This window comes from Anoplophora glabripennis, unplaced genomic scaffold (assembly GCF_000390285.2).
Source record: "Anoplophora glabripennis isolate ALB-LARVAE unplaced genomic scaffold, Agla_2.0 scaffold155, whole genome shotgun sequence".
In the NCBI taxonomy this organism is placed as follows: domain Eukaryota; kingdom Metazoa; phylum Arthropoda; class Insecta; order Coleoptera; family Cerambycidae; genus Anoplophora; species Anoplophora glabripennis.
In genome coordinates, this window is record NW_019416721.1 from 390,101 (window position 1) to 408,685 (window position 18,585).

General features: G+C 32.3%; 2 protein-coding genes across 6 annotated transcripts in view; both read right to left on the reverse strand.

Annotated features, from left to right (window-relative positions):
- The window catches only part of LOC108915167 (cytochrome P450 6a2-like), a 17,234-nt gene extending 10,083 nt beyond the window's left edge, over nt 1–7,151 (reverse strand). Inside the window, exons 1-4 of the mRNA XM_018721136.1 lie at nt 7,058–7,151; nt 6,387–6,618; nt 1,165–1,308; nt 846–1,037 (exon numbers count right to left, since the gene is read on the reverse strand). Of these exons, the coding sequence (XP_018576652.1) occupies nt 846–1,037; nt 1,165–1,308; nt 6,387–6,612 (562 nt within the window). The 5' untranslated portion in view covers nt 6,613–6,618; nt 7,058–7,151. The remainder of the gene's footprint in view (nt 1–845; nt 1,038–1,164; nt 1,309–6,386; nt 6,619–7,057) is intronic.
- Nucleotides 7,152–16,394: 9,243 nt separating this feature from the next.
- LOC108915477 (cytochrome P450 6a2) overlaps nt 16,395–18,585 on the reverse strand; it is a 15,282-nt gene continuing 13,091 nt past the window's right edge. For all 5 annotated transcript variants that reach the window (XM_018721534.1, XM_018721543.1, XM_018721519.1 and 2 more), the window contains 3 exons: nt 17,542–17,775; nt 17,239–17,490; nt 16,395–16,792 (listed from right to left, as the gene is read on the reverse strand). In XM_018721534.1, coding sequence (XP_018577050.1) covers nt 16,629–16,792; nt 17,239–17,490; nt 17,542–17,775 — 650 coding nt within the window. In that variant the 3' untranslated portion in view covers nt 16,395–16,628. The remainder of the gene's footprint in view (nt 16,793–17,238; nt 17,491–17,541; nt 17,776–18,585) is intronic.

Sequence of the window (18,585 nt, forward strand, 5' to 3'; positions counted from 1 at the left end):
TATAGTCATTAACGTTATTGAAACTGACAGCTGCTATACAGCTCGTTGAGAAATGAGGTTAAGTTGGTCGCTATAAGCTACTCCCTACGTCCAATGTGTCAGAGCCAACTTCGACCACGTTTTTATTTGAACGCTCGTTAGAATATCGGAGGCGTTTCCCTTATAGGCAACATTTTCTGACCTTGCAGGGCATCGGGAAAATGACTTGAATACATTATGAAAATATTTTTTCATCATTCAAATCTTCATCATAACATTTTAAGAAACTCGATTAACTTGAATTTCACATTTATAAACAAAATATTAATATTAAAGCAGGCAATCTGAAAATCTGTGAGTAGAACATAATTTTTTCAATTTGTTTTCGCAAATTGTAAAATCAGTCTCCTTCTACATAGGGTCTCTATGTTCCATGTCTGGTTATTGAGATATGGCATACCTGAAATCTCACCAGCCGTCACTGCTTGAAAAATGAACAATAGTATGTTAATAATAATTTATATAATTCATTACATATTTTAACATTTTAAATTATTATTGACTGAAGTGAGCGAGAAAAAACAAGAGTTTCTAAAATAGTCAATATAACCGTTTATTTATGTCTAACATTAGGAAAATGTTTAAATTTGGCAACGTCGGTTCAGGGCAGTATCAAAAGGGGTTTAAATAATGATTTGAAAATATTATTTGTCAGCGCAAAAATGTATTTAAAAATTTTTTCATATTTTACTCATTTTTCCATATGTTCCCTTAAAATTAATGACATTATGACTGAATGACCCTGTATATGCAACAGTCGAAACTACCACTTAAATAAATTTTTGTCAATGTAATTTCCTTCTTACCAAATACTTCCTTGATATCCACAGCGATAGCGTCCTCTTTGGTGAGTGTTTCTTGAATGTACCTTTCCAAAATTACACCACAGTCCGTTAACGTCTGGAACATAGCTTTCAGTTTGCTGGAAGTAAAGGTGGGGGTAACTTTGACCCTCAGGTTTCTCCATTTCTTACCGCCAATGGAAAAGAGGTGACTTCCTGCAACAGTAGAACATGAAATGAAATAAAAGCTCGACAAAGGTGAGAATTACTTGTGTATTTTTCTAAATAAACTCAGTTTCATACATAATATTATTTTTCCATGTTATAAATCTAGATTCCGTACCTAAAGGATCATCCTTGATGTTCACAAAATTATCCCTGTCCACGAAATTGCTGAAATCCTTCGTCATTACGTGCTTCGCTAGCTCTAAGTCTACAATTAAGCCAATAGGACTTGCCATAGCGTATACCCCGCAGAACTTATAACCTGGAAAGGACAGAAAGGGAGTAAATAAACAAAAAATATACTTTTTCGAAAATTGTCATCAAAAGTCGACATTTTCAAGCATACACTTTCTATGGTTCCTAATAAGATTGCACAGTTTTTGAAACTAGAACATCCGGAAACATATACAGGCCATTCATTCCGAAGAACATCGGCATCGTTACGCGATCCAATATATTCAATCATCACATCTCTTGTTATATAACTGCACCTTCAGAACGAGTTTATTCATACATTTTACGAAGAATCTAAGGACTCGTTGCTTCATAAAGATTTACCATTTAATTTTGTAAATCAAATTAAATATAAAATATGTCAGTCAGAAAAAGATGCACCAGCAACACGAGAAGTTACAGATTTTCTAAAATATTCAAAAGTCCAGAACCAATCACAGAATGCACTTGTCAAGTTATCATCCAACCTTCGATATCAGCTTATTCAAATTGCCTCAAAAAAGCCCGATACGTTAGCCAAACGAGAATGGCGACTTCATCATCAATTATTGAAAATTCAATATTTACAATTGAAACTGATGTTAAATACTCTATTTCACGAATAGGACAACGTGATGAATTAGGAAAAGCACAATATTTTACTACAGAGAGATCGAGAATGATTGACCGGATTCTGAACGTACCCTGTCTCAATTGCTATCAAAACTGATTTCCGTTTGCTAAAATCACTTTTTTTCCGTGCGATTTCATGGTGTTCTGTGGCGATTTCACAATTTGACGTTCTGTTCATTGGCGCACGGATTTTTTGGCTTGAATATTATTTTGTAGATTTTGTTGTTACCTGATATATTTTGCGACATTATAAAACAGTATTTTTCAATTCTACAGTTTGAGTAGGTGGATATTATACGTGAGTAATTAATTTATTGCGTATGTTGTTCCCTAACCTAATCGGTTTTTTAATTTAGGTTAACATGGCATTTTCATTAGAACATGATAAATTTCTTCTGGAGGCCTATTTTCGTAGTGGACAAAACAATGGTAATGGTTGGAAATATTCGATGAATTCGTGTCATTTACAATTTCAAGAACAATTTCCAAATGATGAAATTGATTATGAAATTTTTTCGAGACACGTGAAGAGATTAGTGGAACGCTTCCATAACACTGGAAGTGTTTGTAGAGGAAAATCTCCAGGCAGAAAGTCTATTCTTACAGAGGAAGTCTTGGAAGATGTTGAAAACCGCTTACGAGCTAGTCCAACCAAATCACTACGTCGGTTATCTGCTCAAACAGGTACTTAATAACAAATATTTATTCTAAAATTTGTATCATTATTCCTAAATTGTTTATAGGAATATCATATGGATCATGCCATAAAGCAGTAAAGAAGTTGCATTTTCATCCTTATAAAGTTAGTGTTGTGCAGGAACTACTTCCGTTAGATTTTGGAAAACGTGTGCAATACTGTAATTGGTTTAACGAAAATCTGAATGACGACGATATTCTAGATCTAACATTTTTTTCTGATGAAGCGTGGTTTCATTTAAGTGGGTACGTAAACTCCCAAAATTATCGCTCTTGGAACACAGAAAACCCTAATATTTTGCGTGAAACAACTCTGCACCCTATTAAACTTGGTGTTTGGGTAGCTATGTCACGTAGAAGAATAATCGGACCATATTTTTTCCGTGAAAATGTAACTGGGCAGGTATATCGGCAGCAAATATTGTTACCATTTTTTGAGGAACTTCACGACGATGAAATCCATCATGGATACTTTCAGCAAGATGGCGCAACAGCTCACACCTCTAACGAAACTTTAGAGTTGATTAGAGAGTATTATGATGATCGAATAATTAGTCGAGATAGATGGCCACCACGTTCTCCTGACCTTACACCCCTAGACTATTATTTATTTGGTTTTTTAAAAAATGCAGTATTTGCTTAACGGTTACACACGATTGAAGAACTTCAAGAGGCAATTACAAACGAAATTAGGAGTATTACACAAAATGTTTTACAGAATGTATTTAATAATATGAAAAGAAGAATTAATACCTGCTTGAACAACAATGGACATCATATTGAACATTTATTGTAAAAATATAGATATTTTTATGGATTTTATGTAATTTTAAAGTAAAATATTCAATAAAATGTGAAAAAAATTCAATTACTCTGTTATTACATATTGCATGTAACTGTTGTTTATTGCTCTCGGTCATACAGACAATCCTACCATCTAACATAATCAAGCACTTCCAACTGCTTGCATTTGCTTGAAGCAAATTTTTTTAAGACACTTTTCCTGAATTTCGACAGCTAACTAAAATGTTCAGCATAAATTTTTGGGCTGGATCGCTTGCGCTGGATATTCAGAAGTGTGAAAGCAGTAGCTGCAAAATAGTCGTCTTATAAGCATACAGCAGTTTGCTTTGATGAAAAACAGCAGCTTGCAGCGTATCGCTGTATAAATGAATCGTCTTAGATGCCAAGAATGTAGCCACAATAGTGCTTCTCTTTTAAAATTAACTCAAAACTTTTTAAAAATAAAATCGCTGAAGCACTTCGTTATTCAAAATTAGCTACATCAAACTTTGATTTAAACGTTTTTCTAATTGTAAATGAAATAAGAATTTTGGAAAAGTTAGGTTAAACCTACATTTGATTCTGTCATCCTCTTTAATAATAATAACGATAATAACATTTATTGGTCCATCAGTATTGCTTAATTTGTGAAATAACTTTGATTTTTGTTAAATAATTGATATTTTTGTTATGAATTTCCATTTTGACAGTAACCTAATTTATTTCCCTCAACCTGCGCTCATGATTGGTATCAAAAACTGGTATGCCGCACATCAAAAATCAGTATGAGGCGGCACGGTCAATCATTCTCGATCACCCTGTACTTTGAACTTAAATTCTGGACTCCACCAAATTATATTTAAGGACACTATGAATTCTCGCGGATGCCTATTGGAGTAAAAGGAGTACCTTCCACTTTCTGAAAGAATTGGCTAATAACAGTTCCATCCCGTCTTCGTTTTTGTATTCGAGAGATTATATGAAGGATAAATCAGAATTCTTAACACAGAAACTTGCATATTCATGTGATTACAGTTTAAGTTATGAAAATAAAGAATCCATAAAAAAATATAAGGTTGAGTTTGCAATAAATGTAAGGAAATAATAAAAGAGGCTCATACAAGAAACCAAACAAAGTCAGTTACTCTAAGACCCTCCACTAATGAGTCAAATAACTAATTTTTAAATCTTTATTAAAATCTGAGGATTACAAATAACAAATAAATTCACTTTATCAGAAATTTCAATTATCAATCTTTCAAACAGTTATACCTAATAACAAACTCCTTATCTTGACAAATCAATGTTGCATTCTGCTGGGTAATGCATGAACATTAGTAGATAACAATTATTATTATCGACATAACTTGGACTTGAGTTATTTAACTGATACCCCTTTGTGCGAGATTATTATTATTTTCAGTTTAAAAAACCATGGGTGTCCCAATAAGATGAGAAGCCCCTGATAATTTTAGCATTGTCATATCAAAAAAAAATTCAGATAAATGTTGTAGGATATAAAGAAACCAACATGTTGCTTCAAGGTCAAACAAAGGTCAATTTGAAAATATTAAATGGAATACCTCATCTATACACAATCGACTGTTTTTAGTCCATAAGAAAGGTGTATCAAGTTGTTGCAGCAAATAACTTCCTAGCGGCAATTACCATGTCCGGACGCAACGCTATTGGCTTTCTGTATTATTTCCAATACAGGGTGCTGCGTGTATAACCTATAAAAATTAAACTTGGAATGCCACATCATCCAATAATTCAGGCAACTGGTTCTCCAAAAAGACAGCATATGTTGGTCCATTTAATCATCCTTCAAAGAAATAGGGACCCACAAGTACATCGCCTATTATGCTAGCCCAAACATTTACCGAGAACCGATGTTGAAAATGAGTTTCCTTAATCGCGTGAGGATTTTCATCGGCCCATATGTGCATATTATGGCAATTCATTTCATAACGGGTAAATGTCGCCTCATCTGTTACACAAACATAAGCAGAAAGTCTACTCGATTGGCACATTGCCGTAAAAATTATCTGCAAAAACGCATTCGTTGATCACAATCCGAGGGTAAAATCTGTAGGAGTGCAACAGCTGATGCGATGTACGGTACGAGATGAGGTTCCTACTTGCTGTGCCAGTCGCAGTACTAATTGTGGGTCTTGGTCAAGATTTTCCAACACTGCATCTTCAACATTAAGGTTCACTTGCTAACCACGTCCTTCTCCTCGAGGAATAACACTTCCCGTATCTGACAGCCGCTGAACGCACTGTAGTATTGTAGTTGCACATGGGGGGTGACGTTGTAGCCATCGTTTCCGGTACAACCTAGTCGCCGCGAGCGCATTTTCTCCGGCTGCACCATACGCTAACACCATATCGATAGTAAGTGTATTGTTTTCTCGGTTCATTGTAAACTAGTTTGTGCACAAACTAAAAAAATAAGCAAAGTAAGAAATAAGAATCTCGTTTTTAATGTAATCGGCACGCTGATCTTATGTTTTACTTCTTTATAAAGATTACACTGTCACTAACGTGGAATTACAAAATAAAAACTTTTGTCTGGAATCTTCCACTTTTTAACACTGATGGGTCGATGGACGATACTTAATATTTAATAATTAAGTGAATAATGAATTCAATTTTAGTATTACTAGTATTAGATTATACTGACTTAAATTATAAGGTTGCATCTTGGGTCGCATAAAAACATTTCCAAACTATTTAATAAATAAAACAGGATCGGACTTCATTTTCGTTGAATAAATGAACTTTAATTTACAAAAAAAATGCGAAGATAGAACTTTTTCTATTACAAATATCATCAAGAAGCTGTAGTTTAATTTTTATAGATTAAACAAGCCACACCCCATATTGTTATTTAATCCTGGATGTCTAATCAAATAGGTAACACTAACACTAATCAAACAATAAAACCATATAATCCACAGATAAACATTAGAAAAGTAATTACATGATTGTTACAGGTGATTTTAAACATACCTTTTGCTCGAGCTCTGTCGTACAAACTTTTTATCGTATCACTAATTGACTCCTTGATATTCAGAGGATTAGAAAGGTTGCCAAAAGGAATAGTAGGTTCCAGATAAGGTACATTTTGCCTGGCCCAATATTGGTAAGTCCACTTGAAATATGTGTAGATTATCAACAAGAGTGAGGTAAAAACAGCCAAAGCATCCGCTAACATATTTCCTGTGAAAGTCGTCATTTCGTTCTAGGACAAAAAAAATGTAATAACATTTCTACGCTACTAGTAAGCTGCACATCATTTGTTTTATATTTTTATCACCGCTTACGTTTGTTTGATTTGCGTTTTTTTTAACGTTTGACTTGAATGACCTTAAAACTGTTACACACAATTCTAAACATTGTAGATAAAGATGTGTGTGATCAGATGATTCAAATCATGCAAACTTGTTCGGTAATACCCTGCACCAAATTTCAATTGATTTAGTCAAACCCATTGGAAGATATAAACAAAAACATTACGGAAACTTCCACGCAATCTTCCTGAGGCGCCCTCAATATGGATAATTTTTATCTGCACCTGCGTTAGTCGCAAGAATATTGATCACTCGCAAAAAGCGCAGTTATGGATCTGGATATTAACGACTTACTTAAATCAGAATCACAATACCACTTTCTACACTTACAATTAAGAAACAATGATTAACACTAGAATCAACTGGACTGCTAACTTTTTTTTTTATAATTTACAAGCATCCGATGGGGACAAAGTTTGATAAATCTGATAATATTTTCAGACTACTACGAGATAATGAGATTGAATCAAGTGATGAGGCGGCTTGTTTTCGCAAAGTTTAAGTAAACACTAGAGTAAGGTTTGGAGTATGTAGACTGTTGGTTGTTCGATGAGGATCCCAAAGAGCACACACTCATTATAATAATAATAATAACTATTTATTATGCACATACATATATAGAAATAGACACTTAAAACTAAGACAACAAAAACTCATTAAGATCATAAAAACATCTATCGGTATTTTAATTTATATTTAAAAGACTTAGAAACTTGGATTTACCTAATTTCCACTGTTAAGGAGGATTTAAGGATATTTTGTGTTTATAGTACGGTATATGATAATCATCTTTCTGCCGGGTGTTCACTCCATGAATACTACGTTTTGTAGGAAAATTGTATCGATTTAAATACACATAGGTACACAATTCAAAAATAAAAATTCATGTGAGTGTTGGCACTCCATAATCCTTAAATGAGCTTCTACACGTTTGATACCTCGGGACACTCGCGATACATCGTAATATCTTTTTTTTTGAGCAATAAATAGAATTGGCTCAGAAACACGCACCGTACCTCAATCGGGATACCACTTGGGCGTAATACAAATTGATAAGTTGATCCTTACCAAGAACTGGATTTAAGCTTCTAAACAGCACTCATCTAATCTAAAGCCTAGAAAAGTTATTGCATTGTCGGTGTATGACAAAGAAGTATTGTGCACTTAAATATTCATTTTAAAGCAATGTTTCTGATAGTTATGAAATCTGATAATTGATGTTTTAATAGGATTGGAATAAAAAGATTTAGCACCAAACCAATTATCTATTTCCTGGAGAGTTGAGTTTTATTTTTTCACCAATGCTCCATCCGTTTTTTTTCTGATATAAGTAATGAAGTGACATCAGCATACATAACAAGGCCGGCATCATTAACATAATGTGGAAGATCATTGAACAACAAAAATAAAATTAGCCCCAATATTGAACCCTGTGGTACCCCTGTGCCTATTTATCTATATTCCGAATTTACTGTTTTCGTAGAATCCAAGTGGGAATAAGTCAAACTAATGTATTGAAATCTGTTCTTTAAATATGAAGACACCCAGTCATACGTTACTCCCCTAAAACCATAGTGAGACAGTTTCAACAACTTATTGTTGTCGCAAAATATCCAAACAGGCTCACTCCTGCCTCCATACACTCGACAAGCCTTCCACACAGCGAAAATAAAACTGTATTAGTTGATTACCCGCACGAAATCCATGCTGTGTCTCTGTAAAAATCTCGTACTTATTGATAAATTTCTGGAGTCTGAATTCAAAATAGTATTCGAATATCTTAGAGAAACATGACGGAATCGACACTGGTTTGTAATTCTCTATATTTCTATTATATTTTTTTTTGAAAATAGGTACAATTTTATTAATTGTAAGACTCTCATCACCCGCATTTGTTTGTATTTCAATATTTTTTCTGCAATTCGATTTTCCAGAGTATAAAGAGACAAAAAAGGTGTATTTTTTATCGCATAATTAGAAAAACATATGACACCTAAGAAAAAGCAGTGACGTCTCGTGTTTAATTATTAATATCAACAGGAGTGAGTCCCCGAACGCCGCACTATGTATAATTTTTTTTTTGTTTGTACAAAAATCAAGTATCTTGACTCAGAGAGTAGATAAAAATACGAGCCTGGTTGCAAATGAAAGCTGAATGGATGTAGAATATGAAAAAAATTTGACTGAGACGATTTTTTTTCTATATGACCTTCGAATGACTAGGCAAAGTCTATGCAACCCAAAAATTTTATGGATTTTTCTAATTATATCGGTCCTAATTATCTTAAAATTTATTCCAATGCACACGATTTTGCACAATTTGGCACGTCAATTCCAAATCTGGCGTCAAAAATCATTTTTCTAACGCTAGCAAAGTCTCTCCAAAGTCGGTATTATTTTCAAGCTTTTTGACACTGTTAAGCAAGAAAATTATTCACAAATTAAAGATTAATTATTAACCTGGGTTTCTGTTTTTTCTGTTTTTTATTTTACAAATAAATGTCAAATAAACACACTGTAGAAGGTAAGCAGTGACTTATAGATAAATTTTAAGAGAATTAGGCCCGATATAATTAGAAAAATCCATAAAATTTTTGGGTTGCATAGACTTTGCCTAGTCATTCGAAGGTCATATAGAAAAAAAATCGTCTCAGTCATATTTTTCCATATTCTACATCCATTCAGCTTCCATTTGCAACCAACACATAGTGCGTCGCTGGAATAGATAAAATAAACCAAATTACGTCAGAAGACATCTACCGTTTTTATAAACAAACATACCATATTTCAAAAAATCGGAATTAGGGTTCTCCAGATATTAGTAAAAACCTTGTATTTTCTCTAAATTTCAACACCCTGTATTTCCGAAACGAAGCATTTTCGGACGTAGGTTTATAGGAACTTTCTTTCTTATTTTTGGTCAAGGAAACCACTAGATCTAGTCTAAATTTATCCACATTCTTAAAGCTTCTTCGAAGAGAAGCATTAGTAACAGTAGTATTAGACGTATAATTTACTTGAAACTGTACTGTTCTGTGATCAGGTATATCATTGTCAATTACAATTATGTGGACATCCTGTGGTTGGTTGCTCTGGATATTCCATACCAGAGATGGGCATTAGTGGAACACATCTTCAATTCTGACTGAATCCATGCGACTACATCGTTAGACTAGATTAGACATTAATAATTTAAGCAAAGATTTTCAATCAAGTCACCAATACTTACTTTGTAGGGTTTCTGAATTCTCGGCCTATTTTTTTTCTCGGGTCTCGAGAATGCTCGACTAGGAATTCCCGGGAATTCTCGAATTCTCGAGAAATTTCTAAAACTTGAAAAAGTCATAATTTTGGTATTGCAATGCGAAATATAAACATGCTATTTTACTTAACAATCATCATTAACATTTATTATTTATTCAGTATTTTTATTAATTACTTATGTTTGTACTTCTACTAACAAAACTAAATTAAAATTTGAGATTCTTCTTAAATACCTTTAACTTGTTTTTTTATTAAACACATTCAATAAACTTATGTTTATTTCAATGTTTTTGAATCGTAGTTTTCTTTAAATAATAATTATTAATAATCATTAATCATGCAGTCTTTTAATTAAATAAATAGTAAATAAGGAATTTAACCGAAGAAATCTTAAAAAAAAACAAGCTTTAATTTAAAGATACAGAAGCGGTCTTCCTATTAATTTATCACTTCAACATTAGGTATCTGCTTATAATAAAATTTCTACACAGACTTATAACTAGGTACAGGGTGATTAACTATATTTTGACCCCTTCTTTAACTTTTTTGTTTTAAGAGATAAAAAAAATGTGAAATACAAAAGTTGCACGATTTTTTATGAAATTTTCGAATTTGATAGTAGAAAAACAAATGAAGTTCAAACAAAATGGCCGCGGATGTTAACTTTGTTAATTTAAACGGAACACCCTGTATATTTTTACACATTTGGATAGAGCACAGTCATATATGGTTTATTGGGTCCATCTCTAACAATAAGCGAGATAATATTAAAAAACGAAAAGAACGTTTTTTTATTAAGAAAATAATATATTTTGTAATTGTTGGACGTTTTTCGGGAATGTTTGCCTTTTTTCCAATTACGTAAGGATTTAGATTTATTTGCAATATATTTTGACATATCGAACATTAATATAGTCCAAAATGGGTATAAGTATTTTAACTAAATCGCATTAATTAGTCCGTGAGGGGCTTATTCACTCATGGACAGTGTTATATGGTAGGCCGTGACATTGACAGGTAATATTATGACAACATTGTCATTGTTTGACAGTTTTTATTACTATTAATTTAAAATGGGTTACACAGAAGTAGAAAATTTAAATATTATAGGAATTAAGATAGAGTAGTTAAGATATTCTCCATAGTTTATTTTAATTCCTAATAACATTTCAATTTTCTACTTCTGTGTAACCCATTTTAATTAAATACTAATACAAACTGTCAAACAATAACAATGTTATCATGACATTACTACCTGTCACTGTCACGACCTATCATATATAAGATTGTCCATGAGTAATTAGCCTCACACGGTCTAATTAGTGGGATTTACTTAAAATACCTATACGCATTTTGGACTATATCAATGTCCGATATGTCAAAATATATTACAACTAAATCTAAATCCTTACGTAATTGGAAAAAAAGGCAGAATTGCCTGAAAAAGGTCTAACAATTACAAGATGTCTTATTTTCTTAATAAAAAAACATCATTTCGTTTTTTAATATTATCTCGTCTATTATTAGAGATGAATCCAACAAACCTCATATGACTATACTCGACAAGGAACGTTCTATCCAAATATGTAAAAATATACACGGTGTTCCGTTTAAATTAACAAAGTTAAGATCCGCGGCCATTTTGTTTGAACTTCATTTGTTTTTCTACTATCATTTTCGAAAACTTCATAAAAAATCGTGCAACTTTTGTATTTCACATTTTTTTATAACTCTTAAAACAAAAAAGTTAAAGGGGGGAGTCAAAATATAGTGAATCACCCTGTACATTAAAAAAAAAGAATCATCAAAGTAAAATAAAGCCTTAAAAACTTAAAATAAGTAAATCATGAGCTGGTAGAGAAACCACTTTAACCGCTCAGTTATTTGTCGAACAACGAATTGAACGCATGAACGAAACCAACTCCAGTCAAGAACATAAGACGCGCGTGATTTTTAAATTTCTCGATTTCTCGATTTCTCGACACTTTTGTTCTCGTCTCGAGTAAGGCCAAATTTCCCGGGAATTCTCGCTTCGAGAAGTCTCGACCAGAAACCCTATTACTTTGCAATAAAAAAAAGGCATTAGTCGAATAAAACGTTAGTCATGACTAAATGTCTAATAGCCTCTTATGAATCGAAATAATTGTGAAAATAATATTTGTGACTTACTATTTTTAAGTTTTCAATGAATTTTCTTTATAGTTTTCTTGCACTCATACTTTTTTATCTGTACAATAACAGATAAAATTTAAAATACTTTATATTAACGACATTTAACAGTTAGGCATTTATTGTGTTTTAAGTAGCATTTTATCCGCGCAAGAATGTTTATTGTTCTTAAGTGGTTAAAAGGCAATTAAAACACAAATGCAATAGAACGTTTTATCATAATCATATTTGTGGAGTCAGAATTATTGGAATTTAATAAAAATATGTATATGCGCACGACTTGATATTTCTTACTAGTACATAATGAAACGTGGTAGGTTTTGTTATACCTACTGGTTGATATGGTACGTTGTTTATTATCAATTATTTAATAAACAGTTCTATCTGAATTTGGTAAAAATGCAAGAAAGTGATCCTGTGGCTGTTTTTGAAGAAGTTCAAGAAACAATTTTCCATTTATTGCTAGCGAAATCCAGGGAATATTACGAAAAAGTGTTCGCCGAATTTAACGGATGGAGGGAAAAACGGAGAGTAATGACAATAAATCGTATTTATTGTATTTTTTAAATCTGAAGAAAAAATATACAATTTCATCTATGCGGTCGAAGTATTCGATGTTGAAGGGTACTATAAAGGTCTGCAAAAATATAGATATTGGAAAATATAACAGGTTTACTGCTTAGTTAAAGAGTGAATCGAGAGGATACAAAGCAAAAAAAGCTGCAGTATTGGAAGAATTTTTTACTGAGGTTTCCGATAAAAAATATTTAATGATTAAGATAATATCTCTTTATTACCTTTTACATGTTGTTAGGTATACAGGGTGTCCCGGAAATGGTGGGCAATATCTCGGATATGGATAGATAATGAGAAAATAATGTCACAAGTTCATATAAAAATTTTTCCTCCGGGCTCACCCTGCAGAGTTATTAGCTCTTGAAGTTGAGAATTAAAAATGGTTTTTTTGCTGTAACTTTTGTATTTTTCAATAAATTTTGAAAATTTTTTGGCTGGATCTATAATTTTTGAAGCTGCTTTGGATGAAAATATGAAATCCTCGATAATAATTATGGGGGCCCGGGGGCAAAGCACCCCCCACCAAAATTTCTAGAAAAAAAAATTATTCCACTATACCCCAAATTTTCCATCATTTTACAAACTTTTATGGTATTTTACGTAAAAAAGGTATACTTGTTGAATATCCATAAAATATAATTTTGTATAATTTTTAACGTGTACTGACAGTTTCTAAAGTGTGATTTGATAACAGTGGTCTTAAAGGTAAATTACATGACTTACTTTTAACACTAGTGCTAAAAATAATTCACTTTTAACACTAGTATCATAAAATGAAATTGACTGACAGCATGCGTTAAAATTATACCTTAATGACGTTTGTAGAAAAACAAGTTTAGAGACAACGGTACTGTTTAATTTGAGACATTTTATTTAACAGAAACACAGGTTTAATCGTAGTTGGCTTTTACATATCAGAATAAAGGACAAATAATTTGCAATAGCAGTGTTCCAAATTATGAGAATTTGGACTTAACTAAACTAACTAAACGAAAAGTGCATGACAATCAAAATTTTGTAACTAATATAATTCATAATAAATTCTCAATATTAGTTCCACCTTCTCTTATACAAATACGAGCTCGTTTAACAGAAGACTGTTGCACTCTCCATAACATTTCAGGATTTTGTCGTATTTCATTTGCACAATAAAAAATCCTTTCTTCTAATTCTTCTCTAGTGGTTACAGGTGTGGAATAAACAAGATTTTTCTCTCCAAACATTAACATAAAATTGTCTTTGGTGCCTAGTTTCAATAATAGCGTGTCGGTTCTCATCAGACCGATAATGTAAATTATGGGAGTTAATAACTCCATTCCTCCCAAAACTTGCATCGTCAGTATACAGAATTAATCTCGTAAACATAGGATTTTGCTCATGTCTCTGAAGAAACCATTGAGAAAACTGCACTCTTGCACGAAAATCTCAGGATTAAGAACATGCACTTTTTGGATATGGTAAGGGTGAAGAAGCTGTTCTCTAAGGATTCTTGCAACAGTGGTCTTTGGAACATTGGTAAAAGAAGATAATGACCTAATGCTAACTGTTGGATGAGCAGCAACTTCGTCCAGTATATTTTCCTCTACTTCAACTGTACGTGCTATTCGCGGGGTACCCCTGTTTGTAGTAACAGGAGCAAACTGACCTAAAGACATTAAAATTTATTTAATATCCATTTTGTTTATTAATAGTAATCGTATTTTACCAGTTTCTCTTAATCTTTGATCAATACGTTCGAAAGTTTTGCGATCCGGAATCCTTCTATTAGGATAAGAATGCTGATAAAATCTTCTTGCTGCCGAAGCATTACAAAGAGCCCGCCCGTACATTAAATGCATATCAGCATATTCTTCATTGGAATACTCCATATTTTATAATAAATTATGAGTTATGAGTCTTAGATTTAAAACTACGTATTTAACAAATTTGACAATTTAATTGCCTTTGGCATACTCTGACATGTCAAAGCCAACCACGATTAAATCTGTGTTTCAATTAAATAAAATGTCTCAAATTAAATGGTATATTCCTCTTTAAACGGGTTTATCTAAAAAAATATCTATTTTATGGATATTCAACGAGTATGCCTTTTTCACGTAAAATACCATAAATATTTATAAAATGATGGAAAATTTGGGGTATTGTGGAACAAAAAAATTTTTTCTAGAAATTTTGGTGGGGGGTGCTTTGCCCCCGGGTCCCCATAATTATTATCGAGGATTTCATATTATCATCCAAAGCAGCTTCAAAAATTATAGATCCAGCAAAAAAATTTTCAAAATTTATTGAAAAATACAAAAGTTACAGCAAAAAACATTTTTAATTCTCAACTTCAAGAACTAATAATGTGAACTAAGATTGAGGACTCGTATTTGCATGTATAATTAAATATAACGTATTTTATTAATATTATTCTTATTATTTTAATAGTACCAGGAACAAAATTAAACCCATAAAAAAAGATAGAAATAATTGCAGTAAAGAAAATACATATAAGTAATTGTATAAAGGGTGGACAACGGAACAACGACATAGAATATTTAGCGTGGTGGTGATTCAAATTTTTTGATAATAATTGTTTAATTTTGAACGATAACAATGCTGACGCCACCTCTACTACTGCTTGTTTTACGATTACTGCTTATGCCACCTCTTTTATTGTTTGTTCTAAGTTTACAATAACAAATATTTATAGAACAATATCTCACAAAAAAATGGGCCTCCCGTATTAATTTTAGTAGTAAATCCAATTTCACAATGCAACTCTAAATTTTAAAATAAATATTAATAAATAGTTAATTGTTTACATTTGTTAACATCAAAAACTTGTAGAAACTCTGCACAGGCTGTCAGTTCTAAAACGCCGATTTATAAAACATTTTAAAAATTTAGCGTACTTAGGAGATTTAGCGAACATTCACTCTTTTTTTGCAATGAAGCGGTATTTTGTTTCTTCTTGCAGATGGAAAGTGTTTTACCATGTTTTGCGATTGGATCTTGACAGAACATAAATTTAAAAGAGTTTTCTTAAAAGAAATGTCAGGTTTAAATTTAGATCTACCAAATTGTCATCAGATCAAAAATAATATTGTTAAAAGATTTATTATGTTCCGATTAAACATGGCTTCCAAAAAATGCCAAAAAGCATAAAAAAGCTTGCAAGTAAAATTGTTGCTGGACAATTATTTTAACAAATACTATCACTAGCATTAAGTATTTATTTTTGTAATGTAAACTCAATAAATTTCATTGTGTAATGTAGGTAAGCTTAATTTTACTTGCCTAGAAAATAAAAACTACTAGTTGCTACTATTATATATTTATCCTCCCCTATTGGACAAGTAGATTCTACATTCATTCATTATTTAAAATCACTTTCCAAGGGAGTTATTTGCTTAAAATCTGTGCGTAAAATTTATAAGAAAAATACTATTGTCCTTAATTTATTTTTTATAAAAGTTACTTTTAATTTGATATTGGATGCAACAAGGCGGATGGGCGGGGTTTAGTCGCTACTGTCGCCACTGTCTTGTATAGAGCCATTGTACCTGAGATATAGAGTTACTGCCATCTAGCGGTGATATGTTAATCCTAAAATTCACTGGAGACGATAACGTTTACTCTTTAAAAAAAGATGTTTCAAAAAAAAAACCACAAATAAACTTGAAACCTTTAGAGGAATACTATATTTAATTCCAAATATTTACAAAAAATAGTTCTCTATAATAATACAATAGTAGCTTAAATGCTAAATTGGAAGGTGTTAAGGCGCCTTACATAAAATTCATACGTCCTTAATTTCTTACGTTACTTTCTAATATCGTCGCATAGGAACTTGTGTAAGGCCACCTTACACCAACCTTATATCGATATCGAAAGGCATTTACATATTTTAGACTTTTTCAATGTTTAACCAAATCCCACCTTCGGCAGTGGTGATGAAAGATTTAAAAGACAATTTTATGGGCACCTGAGTTTCTTTGTTCAAAGTCACCCTGAAGTTTCTTAGGATTGAAGTCAGTCCTACCTTGGTTTGCATAATTCCAAATCTTTCACCTAAAAGAAAAGCAATTGGTTTAGTCCATACTTCTCTCCTTAGACATATATTCAGGAAGACACAAAATTGGAATTGCAAACAATTTTCCTACTACCAGAGAGGCATTTTGAACTCTTGTATTTTCTTTTTATAAATGTATAGTTTGTGATAGGCCATAGCGCAAATAGAATTTTGCTCCTTTTTTATATAGGATCGAAACTTTTGGATCTATTAATTTATTTATTCTTAATTGTATGGAAAAAGTTATTGATATGTTTCGAAATTGTAGTGAGTGTAATATATCAATTATTCATTACATTCTGATTTTCCTCGGTAATAATATAATTTAGGTCAAGGTAAAACAGGATATATCCATGCAGATTTGAGTCATACCCTCAAATTTCTCAAATTCGAAACATACTTCCAACATTTCAAAACTAAAGTGAAACCCATCTCATACACTTACCTATACACACCCTGGGCCCTTCCCCGAAGGGGATGTGAGCGTATGGATGTCTGGCTTTCTTGTTTTCCTCTGTGAACCTGTCTGGATCGAATTCGGTAGGATTATCGTAATATTCTTTATCATAGTGGTACCCCACGATGGGAATAAACACCCTGGTGCCCTTTTCTATAACGATGTCCTCCCCAGGTACATTATAGTCTTCTACGCATACCCTAGAGACCACCGGGAGTGGTGGATACTTCCTTAGAGCCTCTGAAAATGACTCAGATAAAAAAACTTGGAATAACAGAAGCCTCGGCTTACCGTCAATAACTTGTCTCATGTACGTCAACTCGCTAAGTGAATCGTACGTGATTTTGTTGTCGTGCTTCGCTAGAACCGTATGGATTTCTTCCCGGACTTTATCCTGGATGCCCTGATGAGTCGCCAATTCGTACAAGACGAAGGTGGCCGTGGTCGAGCTGGTTTCAAAGCCTGCTATGAAGAATACGAAGCATTGCGCTGCTAACTCGTCCATGGTCAGAGATTTGCCGTCCCCTAAAATTAAAAATCCAAATGAAAGTAAATCTTAGATAGTCCGGTCAAATTAGTCATAAAAATAGTAGTCAAATAACGTTGTTGACGTATAAGATGAAAAAATGTCTGTGTGAGAGTTTAGTATTGTCTAAAATTTGTTACTGTAATATAGTATTTTATCCATGTTTAGACAAAGTAACATGTAACAGATTACAAAAAATTCAAAACACTTGCTGTAAGTTAATTAATAACCTGAGAAAGTATGACCATATATCTACTGCTTTTTTAAACTTAAGTTGGTTGAAAATTAATAACACATTCAAATACAATTTCCTTTCGTTTGTGTTTCGTATACTAAACTCTTCATCTCCTGAGTATTTGAAAAATAAGTTAACATGTCGCAACGCAGTTCACACTCTAAATTTACGGAACCCAACATCATTAACTATGCCTCATCATAAGACTGCCATGTTTCAGCGGTCATTTACTTATAACTCAGTTAAATTATACAATTCTTTGGATAATACCATCAAGGGCACCATGTCTGAGGGATCGTTCAAAATACATTTGAAACGATATTTGCTACACTTGCAAAAAACAAATGTATAATATTTATTAATTTTAAAAATAAGTCAATATTTGTAGTTTGTTCATTATATTTTATTATTATGTATTGTAATGTTTGTTTTATTTTAGGATTATAATTATTAGATATAAGGTTAGTTTTAAGTTTTAGGAAGGGTTAAGTTAGAATGGCCAGTGGGCTAGACTTTCGCCTTTTGTAAATTTCACTTAGAAATTGCAATAAAGACGTTATTATTATTATTATTA